The 9,932-nt window shown below is 42.8% G+C and overlaps 2 protein-coding genes across 2 annotated transcripts; both read right to left on the reverse strand.

Moving 5' to 3' along the window:
* Positions 1–32: 32 nt before the first annotated feature.
* On the reverse strand, positions 33–4,420 carry LOC128724596 (vacuolar protein sorting-associated protein 26B-like). The gene is made up of 7 exons (XM_053818320.1): positions 4,403–4,420; positions 4,113–4,323; positions 3,256–3,421; positions 3,004–3,168; positions 2,829–2,935; positions 2,221–2,763; positions 33–2,110 (listed from the first exon to the last, which is right to left on the reverse strand). Exons 1-7 carry the CDS (start codon positions 4,418–4,420, stop codon positions 1,518–1,520), a joined length of 1,803 nt encoding a protein of 600 aa, XP_053674295.1. The 3' UTR covers positions 33–1,517.
* A 1,497-nt stretch (positions 4,421–5,917) lies between these two features.
* On the reverse strand, positions 5,918–8,127 carry LOC128722715 (ATP-dependent RNA helicase DHX33). The gene is made up of 3 exons (XM_053816392.1): positions 8,006–8,127; positions 7,240–7,927; positions 5,918–7,170 (listed from the first exon to the last, which is right to left on the reverse strand). The coding sequence occupies exons 1-3, from the start codon at positions 8,125–8,127 to the stop codon at positions 5,959–5,961; spliced, it is 2,022 nt and encodes a 673-aa protein (XP_053672367.1). The 3' UTR covers positions 5,918–5,958.
* Between the last annotated feature and the right edge of the window lie 1,805 nt (positions 8,128–9,932).

The following is a 9,932-nucleotide window of genomic DNA, read 5'->3' on the forward strand; positions in this document are numbered from 1 at the left end:
GTTAGAAACACATTAAATTGCTTTCAGTTCTCATATACTTAGCGTGTTTATTTTCAATATATATATATATACTTCTCATGGTTTTTTTACTTGCATTTTTCCCCGCGCAGGATCGTTTTTGTTTGCTTTTCATACAGTTAAATGTTGTCTATTCGTTTTGTGTTGTATCCATTAACTCAGTATAACCACGTGCAGTGCAATTATTCGCCACGTTAGTTGATTTGTTCGCCTGGGGCAGCAAATTGTTTCGCGAATAAAGATGCGAAGCAATCCGTACGTTCTGTTATGTGTGTTGCACGAATTTAAAATTTGTTAGCCATATGTTTGGAGTGTTCGTTCCCAGTGCCAGTTCAGTTATCGCTGCCTTGCTTAAACTGTAGTAACAAGAATTTTTCAACAGTCCGTTACACGAGCAGAAGACTATCGCTACACATTTCTTATGACTTTTTTTAAATCTTCCTCAGGTTATTGCTGGCAAAGAAAACAAAGATGATAATATAACAAAAATTCACTACTTCATCAATTGAACAGGAAACAGAAAGAAGGGTTTTACGGGCAGGATTGTAGTATTGGTACCTATTATTAGCAGCTTAAAAAGTAAATATTAACGTCTTCCAATATCCGTTGCACATTGATAACCGCACACTTAATTTTATCTATGTTTCACAAATTCGATTTCGCCCGTACAGCCAAAAATTGACTAAAAAGCAGACTGACCATCCTCTCGTTTTCATTTGGTTCAGCATCAATTACTTTGAATTTGGTGATTAGAACCGAAAATTTGCTAACGTGCTCTTTTCTTGCAATGAATATAACCGTGCTCCTCGGATGTTGATGACCATTTCCAGTGGAACGTACAATGTCTTGCAATGTAACGTTTTGATCTATACTAAGTGTTTACAATTTTCACTTTTCCGCGCCTGAGCTCGGAACGACGATTCTCGACCAGCACTCTTTGCACATCCTGAAATTCCTTCTCTAACGAGTTCGTGACATGTTTTTTTTTTTGTTGAAACTTCAATCACCACAATCATTATCATCACAATGCCGATAATGTAACTTCACCCATTTCCACCGTTACCAGTTCGAAACATGTGAAAATGAAACGGTATTGTATTACATTCCCGCGTTTGTTATAGGATTTTAGATATCATAGATTAGTTTGCCTATAACAAAAAAAAACATTTGAAAATGTTTCACTCAACGATTAACCACTAGCAGCCTTGTCCAAATGTTCCCGCTTTTCCGATTCCACTTATAGGAAGGATTCGAGAAGGATTCCTTTTTTTGATTGCTTTACTCTTTCTCTTATCGTGTCTCTATACTTTCTCCCACTCCCTCTCTCTTTCTCTCTCTCAATCTCTGTCGCTTGGTGTCACATCAACAGCAGGAATTAAATTTCGAACGATAAATGATTACATCTGTTTACAACGAAGAAAACACAAAGTGCGAGAGAGTGAGAATGAGGACACTTGGCGGATGGCTTACGCGGCTTTCTGTGGGCTGGAACGATCCGTTTATTCGAGAACGGGCTTTCGAGGTTTCGCCGGCTTCGCAGCCAATGGTGGCGGCGATGCGGAACTCCTTGCCGCAGGAACCGGGCTTGCACGACTGCTCGTATTCGCTTCCGTACTCGTTACCTCGGAATGGGCGATTTCACCTTCCTGTTCCCTACTGGCCGAAGCCGTGTCCTCGCTCGCAGGTTCGTCAACCGTCGCCGGTTTAGTAGCTGAACTGCTAACCGTCGGGGAAGACGTCGGATCAACTACTATCGTTGATGGTGCCGCTACGGCCACCGATGGATTGCTGCTACTGGCTGCGTTGAAGCTCAGATCGTTCGCATCGAACAGCGAGGACGTTTCTTCGTCGGTCGTTTGTGATATCGAAGCAGCACCGTCGCCGGCCTCTCGGTGCAAGTGCTGTTGCGTCGATTGCTGCTGCAGCTGTTGCTGCTGCTGTGGCTGTGACTCTTCATCTGGTTCGATATGGAGCGGCAGTTCTCCGGGCTTCAAATTGCTGTTCACTGAACGGGAACTAACATCCTGCTGATCGCTCTCAGCCTCAAGCGGTTCCTCGTTGCGCTGTCGTGCTGCCGGTTTAGGCCGTAAATCTTCGCGAAAAGAAAAACATAAAACACCATTTAAATTGATCATTTGAATTGAATTGAAACTGACTAGATTCTAGAGGATACAAATGTATTATCCCATAGTTTCTTCTTACCAGCTTGTGAATTATCTTCCGTAAATAGTCCCATGATTGGGTTGGATTCGTCCGACCGTTTCATGTCTGCATTATCCTCCCCGTTGCTACCGTCCCCTAGCAGCCCCACACTGTTCCCAGTGCTCGAAGGAAGCTCCTTCGAGCCCAGCGAACTCATCGTGCCCTGCCCAACCAGATGATGAGGTATGTGCGGATTGTTGCTCGAGCCCGTTACGGCCACCAGCTGGCCTGGCATCAGTCCTGCACTCGCAACTCCACCTTGAATGGCTGCAGCCTGCGAAGGTGTCAACGATTTGCGCGTTTTCTCCGCCTTGCGCCAAAGTGTGATCTCCTGCTGTTTGAAGTACCGCCGGTCCTCGGTGTCAATTAGCACCAGATTGAGGAAATAGCGCACCGAAAACTTTTTGTTAATCTCGCGCATCGTCACAGTCAGATCGTATCCAGCGAGAAACACTCGTATCGGTATGCTTTCGCCCTTGACAGGCGAACCGTCCATGATTTCGTACTTGGCGATAATCTCGTTCTCCGTGTACATGTTAGGTCCTATGCGATAACAGAGAAAAATTAGTATCGAACGCTTACCGTGAACCTGGTTCTCAGATACTCACCCGAACCGGTCTGTTCGCGCTTGATGATGGCAATTTCCATGTGCTTGATTTTGATGCGGACCAACAGGAAGTAAATTTTACCAACAATGACATCCTTTAAGTGGTACCTTTGAGCAGAAATGAGGAAAACGTATGAAACAAACAAAGCTAGCGTATGTTACGATCCTTTACTCACTTGCTCTTGTTGTACTCGAACTCAATGTGCAGGCAGTCCTCTATACCGACCTCCATCTTGATCGGACTGTTGGTGTCCGGGTAGCTCGAGAGCGTATGCACGACAATGTCAACCTCCCGCACGATATCGCTCAAACGACGCACAATAGTCACGCGCAAAAAATATCTAAAATCGAAATATGTAAACAATTTACGATGTGTTCTTTGCACACACCCGCCGAAAACGGGTGCTTTCTGTTTAACCGTAACATACCGTAATCGTACATTCGAGCCGACGTACACTTCGTAAGGTTTTTCTACATTTGCAAACTCGAACGGATATGACGTGTTCTGAATGAGGTCGCCTGGCCGAGCCAGCTCTCGCACGAGGCTCAGGAATTCATGATGGTTGCCTCTATCGTAGTACAACTCAATTTGACCTGTTTTGGGGTAAGAATAAATCGAAAATATTAGCCCCCGCTCCAGCGATGCACGTTTCATACATATGGAAATCGAATCAGCTAAATTATACCAATTTCTAGAGCATGTTTTGCCACCACATGCCAGTGAGAAAATAACAACGGGCAGGAGGCAAGGCTTAAGGAAATTTTAACGATTTTGCTTCCTGGCTAGCGGGACACCCGGGAGGCGTCAGGAATGTTAATTTATATCTATTAACATCCCACTTGTACCATTGCGCGCGTTTATGCGGCGACTGAGAAAGTAAACAGATTGATAAAAACATTTGTATGCCCGCACATTTCGCCACGGGTAGGCGGCAATCGGTTCCTTGTGTGGGGCTTGCGATAAGAATTTTTCGCCGAACGAGATACGGCGCGGGGAGGGGCTTTTATCCAGTTATCACTCTATGACGCGTTGGGAACAATCCACAAGCACGGGCACACGGGCGGGTTTGTGCAGCGACCCTTCGAAGGACGCGTATCGGAGAGGCGGAATGGATTGATTGATATCTAATTCCAGCGCACCGAGCCAACACACAGGGTGGATTCTGAGCACAAACCGAATGTTAGCAGGCATACATTTGCCAATGCGACAGGATGCGAACGGTATCGTTGACAGGCCGTGTAAACCAGACGGCCTCTTGCGCATCCATACAAGTAACGCACTTACCGATAAGCTCGATTTTGATACCCTGGTGTTCCAACTTGCTGCCCGGTCTTTTGAGCGTGATGTTCACCTTTCCGCCCACTGATTCACCGTCGTAGTACAGCAGGTGCTTGTCCTTCTTGCCGTCCTCTGTTTTGATTTCGACCTGCTGCCGATTTTCGGTGCCATCGAAGATGATATCAATATCGGCCGACTGGCCAAAGCGGAGAAAGTTCTGGTAAATTAAGGGTGGAACGTTAGGAAACAAGAACACAGTTAAAAAGCTATTCTCAGCTTCCCCCAAGGGAGCAAGCTTGATCATCGATCGACATGGGGGGAAAAACCAGTGCCTACCATGATGATTGCTGCAGTGGGATAATCCGGACGTGTGTCGTCCTCCGTAAAGCGATCGTTGAAAGGCTAGCGTACGCGTTCCTCAGTCAGCCTGAAATTGTCAATTGACGGTTTTCTTTTACTCGGTGCCCTGCCCACTTGTTATCACTCGGCGGATATGGGCAGCAGCGCAAGTTCGTTAACAGCCGGAACAAGTGTGGCAATCGATTAAGATTTGTTCGTCAATGTTCACCGAGTGGCCGCTGGTAGCGCAAGCACAACAAACATACGGCCCGTACGCACACACACGCAATCCATCCACAAACACGCGCACGCACAGCACTCTGAAAAAAAAACGAGCGATCCGAGCCAGCAAGGGATATGCACTTTGCGCTTCACCCAGCAGAACCGACGTCACTGCCAACTTGTTCTTTTCGCAACCACAATACCACTTCCGGTCTAGTGGGTTCGCGATGCGGCTTCCGTTCTTGCAGTCCGGAGGGAGGGCGGGGGATGATCAGTGGATTCCTGCTGCGTTAGTTCTACGGCTGCATTCGACACCCGTTACCTACTGCGTTTGCTGCAGCTGCGATCGTGGATTATTCATGCGGTCACTTATTCGAAAGTGGCGCTGGTGAGTAAATTTGATCTAGAACCGCACCGCTACCCCGCCCGACCGAAAATGCAGATAACTGCTAGACGAAGGACCGACAGGCCGACGGGCGATGCCGATACTGGAGACTAGTCAAGAGAAGGGAGGACGTAAAACTGGTCCGTCCCCACCGACGAGTTTTACACGAGATGATGAAGATAGTATTATATAAGAACGAAATGCACACAAGCCGCGCAAGCTTCGGCAGAACACTTTCCTGCCCGGTGGTTAGAAAGGCCTTTTTCCTTTTTTATTTGATAAGAATATTGCTTTCGACACTTTTCCGCGCCGCTAGTTCGTCGTGTCTAGCGAGGAATAAAAAAAATCTTCTTGTTCTTCTTCGCAATGGGCAGTAAACTGTGCGCTGCTACGCTAGCGTAATGCACTCGCTAATTGTAGGCTCACATCAAAACATACCACTTACGCATATGCATAACCATATAAGTAATCAAAGTACACTTGGTACAGTGAATTTAACAAAATTTTACAGATAAACTAGGAGAACAATATCGTCCAAACACACGCACACAACACTTACTATTTGACGTAAGGGAACGTCATGTCGTGTGCTACGTCAAAAACTCCATTCTTCAACATACATGCCAAACCCGTAGCTGTTAAATTATGTACAAAAAATGGGCTACGTATCTTGAGAATACAATTCACAACGACAAAATTAATATGGACTTGAACATAATGTTTGATTGGAAAAGGATCATTGATGCAAAAGATGATAAAAAAAACCATGGATATATTCTGAAAGAATTCCCATTCATCTGGTATATTTTAATGAAGAAAAAAAATCCATGATATGAAAAGTTCACGTTATGACCTAATACCCTAATATTACATTCAGTTTTATCCTAACGCATACTTTTTAAGTATTCACTTGGGGGTAGAGTGTGGACGACAATAAGATGCGCTGTAGCCTTTCGAATGATGCAGGCTAGCGTTTGGCACAACTTCTTCGATCCACGATGGATCGATTTCGGTTACATTCCTAAGATAGTTTAGACGCGTTGCTACCAGTTCGGTATACACTACAACCGGTGGCCTCAATTGACCGCAGATCGAGCTGGATGGATGAATGCGAGCTTTAAGAGCATTACTCGAGGTCAGGTAGAGATGGTCCGGCTGTTTTGTCGCGATATTTCCGAACAACCCCGTAAGCAAACATTTGGCCACGGGCGTCGTCTCTTTGCCGCATGAGCTGCTCGGCATATCAAACGATTTACATATTTCACTCAACTGCTCCCGAATAGAAGCTGCGTGGGATAGATTACGCTCGTGCAAGAAATTATCATGGCACCACGTTTTCGGTTTGGCTTTTGCTTTGTACTCGTTGAACACGTTTAGCAGGGTAATATGATCGCCAGATTTGTCGAAAAACTTCGAGTGCGCTATCAACATCTGCTCCCGCTTCTGGGCACTGTTGACGAATATATTCTCTCCCGAGAGCATGGCAATGATCGTGAGCATTTCCTCTAGACAACCAAATTGAGGTGCAGCAAGCAGCATTTTTGAAAATTTGGGGTCAAGCGGGAAACGAGCCATGTTGCTTCCGAGTGGTGTGAGCATTGGGTTTTCTAAAGATGAGATTGCATTTAGAGTCTTAAGCTCAAGTAGCGCGCCGTATATCGCTTCTTCCGGTGGTTTATCGACGAAATCAAAATCTTTATAGTTGACTTGCATCACGAGGAGGTTAAGAATGGTAGATGACAAGTTGCATCGCAGAATTTCCGGTGTCGTCAATTTGTTCAATCGTTGATATATTTCCTTTGAATACACTCGAAAGCAAACGCCATCAGTGAGTCGACCCGCCCGACCGGTGCGTTGCAGCGCTTGTGCTTGTGATATCCAGCAAACTTTAAGGATATCCATTCCTGTCACGGGATCGTACGTGCGTACTTTTGCCCGACCGCAGTCAATCACGTACCGAATGCCGCTGATGGTGATCGATGTTTCGGCTATGTTTGTCGCGAATATTACTTTCCGGACGTTTGGGGGCGCAGGATTAAACACATCCAATTGCTTTGTTTGGGGTAACGCCGCGTACATAGGATAAACGGCTAGTTTGGGGTGATCCATGAGAAAATTCTACAAAGAAAACGTTCATTAATAAAAATTCTAGAAACCATACACTAAGACAAATTTGTGACGGCTTACCTTGGCTATACGTCGCATTTTGTTGACCGTAGCGTCAATTTCTTCCTGCCCGGTTAGAAACACCAGTATATCTCCGGGGGGGTGTTCTATATGAATATCCACTATCGTCTTCAAGCAAGCTTCTATATAGTGCATTTTATCCACCATTTGTAAAATTTGCACGTTATAACAGCGACCATTCAGGTAAACGACGGGACACGAATTAAAATATTTCGAAAAGTGATCACTATCTATAGTGGCCGACATAACAATGATCCTTAGCGGGGCCATTCGTTTCATTTCTCGGATTTGCTGAGCTTTCTTTACCACACCAACTAGTACATCGGTGGCTATGGTGCGCTCGTGCACTTCATCCAGCACGATTACATTATAGTTACGCAGTAATCGATCGGAGAGCGCTTCTCGGCATAGTATACCATCGGTGACAAATTTAATTCGAGTGTTTTCTGATGTTATATCTTCAAACCGAACAGCGTAACCAACAAGGTCGCCCAAGTTACTCCCCATTTCCATCGCCACCCATTTTGCTACAGTGATAGTGGCCACGCGCCGAGGTTGTGTAATGGCGATCATTTTGTCTCCATGTAATCCCGCTTCGTATATGTATTGTGGCGTTTTCGTCGTTTTTCCACATCCCGTCTCACCTATTACTATCAGGGCTGGGTGCTTCCGCATACACTCAATCACCCTGAGGAATAACAAAAAAAGAACAGAAATGAAAAATACATTTTTAGAATCAAACACGTGAATGATGGAAAATATTTACGCGTTCCGCACGGAGGCGATTGGAGCAGTATGACGCGGTTGCCGCCCATTATCCGGCTTGTTGTACGAACGCGAAAGCGGTCCACCTAGACTGCTACTGCGACTGGAGAGTCCGGAATCCATTCTGGAAAATAATACAGTTGATTAGTTCGAACGGAATAAACTGTTGTTCCGAAATTTCTTCCTCAAATGAATCTTACTAACAGCACGTTAAAAAAAACTAGTTTTTCAGCATATTTAATAGAACGAAAAATGTGTTAGGGAATCTGAAGTTATAAGCTACGACTTTATGGCAAGTTTGACGATAAGGAGATAGGCGATTTAAATATGGAGGTGCATTGCGCATCGTGGTATTCTGGTGAATAATTGGCTATTTCTTGATCACATCGAATACCGGTAACACATGTATATACAATTAATTTCTCGAAATCTGGTAATGTTACATAGTACGACATAAAATAAGACCGGCGCTTTAAATAAACAAACTTGGCCAATTGAATACATCAGTTAGACACCAAATGCATAGAAGGAAAACAAAAATTCTGGGATTGCAGAATTGAATAGACAATACCTGTCAGTATCAATCTTCTACATTAACAAATATAATGCTCAATTTCACACTTTCAGAAAGTTTTTTTTTACAGATTTGAACAACTATTTTTCTTGCAGATATAACAAGAACTAAGAAACGATGCTTAATTTAAATTTACTGTACTACTTTGCAAAAAATCTACCACAAAAATAACGACTAAAGGAATCGTGGACGAACACACGTTTGTTGTTACAATGAACGTCAAAATAAGCATGTCATTTAAGCATAAGCATTCTCTATTTTTATTTAACCAACTGTCAAAGTAGAAGTGGAATATCAATCAATTTTCTGTTCCAAAGTTCGTTATTTTTATCATTATATTCCAAGCCAAAAACTACATAGCGTGTTGTATGCCATGATATTCATATTAGCTATTACTCGTGCCAATTATAAATTTGATTGCCCATAGCCAGAGTTTCTTTAGATAAATGCATTTATATTTGATCTCAATTTGCAAGGTGGAGTTCAAAACTCAAACATATACATTTAAAAAGATCTTAAATTAAATTGTTATTTCAACAGTACTTATTTGTTTGGATTAATTTAAAGTATTGTATTTTATATAAACTGTTTCCAACCGCTAGCATCACAAATCGAAAGACAGGCTGTCAAACGTGCTGTCACAAGTTTCTCACACGAATACACATGCATAAGCTATCGATAAAGCGAATCGGATTAAGAAGTTGCCTTCGGTACCACATGTATGCAATAGAGATGCATGCTATTTTGTATTTATAAATATATATATATATATATATATATATATATATATATATATATATATATATATATATATATATATATATATATATATATATATATATATATATATATATATATATATATATATATATATATATATATATATATATATATATATATATATATATATATATATATATATATTTCTATATTTTTTTGAAAACAAATATACATATTCATTAATATGACCTAACATAGCTAAATATATTCTATATTTTTTGAGCTTTGTGTTCTGTATTTTAATTTTTATCTCTCCACAAATGGGGAATTCAGAAGCCCCTCTTAAATATAAACATATTCAAAAAAAATACACCTAATACACCCAGTGCCCTGGGGTTCAAACGAAAATATGTTACTTGTTGCAAGAAATTATTAAATTACAATATAAAAATACAGCCATGTCAAGTGTTATTCGTCCTATGAAATCGGGTACATCAGTTACCGGGAGCGCTTCGGGTCGTGAACATGTGTGCGTTATCCTTGCGCCACCAGTGACGCGCCTCGCTAGGTTAGAGAGCGGCGGAAAAGTAATCGAAGAAAATCTGCGTGCTGGTGAAGGCGTTGTATCGGGCGC

The sequence above is a fragment of the Anopheles nili genome, chromosome 3, assembly GCF_943737925.1.
Source record: "Anopheles nili chromosome 3, idAnoNiliSN_F5_01, whole genome shotgun sequence".
NCBI classification, from domain to species: Eukaryota; Metazoa; Arthropoda; class Insecta; order Diptera; family Culicidae; genus Anopheles; species Anopheles nili.

Coding starts and splice junctions, on each gene's coding strand:
- LOC128724596 (XM_053818320.1), bottom strand. Junction 2,936..3,003: donor TTCGAGTACAACAAGAGCAA/GTGAGTAAAGGA, acceptor TTCTGCTCAAAG/GTACCACTTAAAGGATGTCA. Junction 2,764..2,828: donor GCGCGAACAGACCGGTTCGG/GTGAGTATCTGA, acceptor GTTATCGCATAG/GACCTAACATGTACACGGAG.
- LOC128722715 (XM_053816392.1), bottom strand. CDS start 8,127: ATGGATTCCGGACTCTCCAGTCGCAGTAGCAGTCTAGGTGGACCGCTT. Junction 7,928..8,005: donor ATCGCCTCCGTGCGGAACGC/GTAAATATTTTC, acceptor GTTATTCCTCAG/GGTGATTGAGTGTATGCGGA. Junction 7,171..7,239: donor AAATGCGACGTATAGCCAAG/GTAAGCCGTCAC, acceptor TTTTCTTTGTAG/AATTTTCTCATGGATCACCC.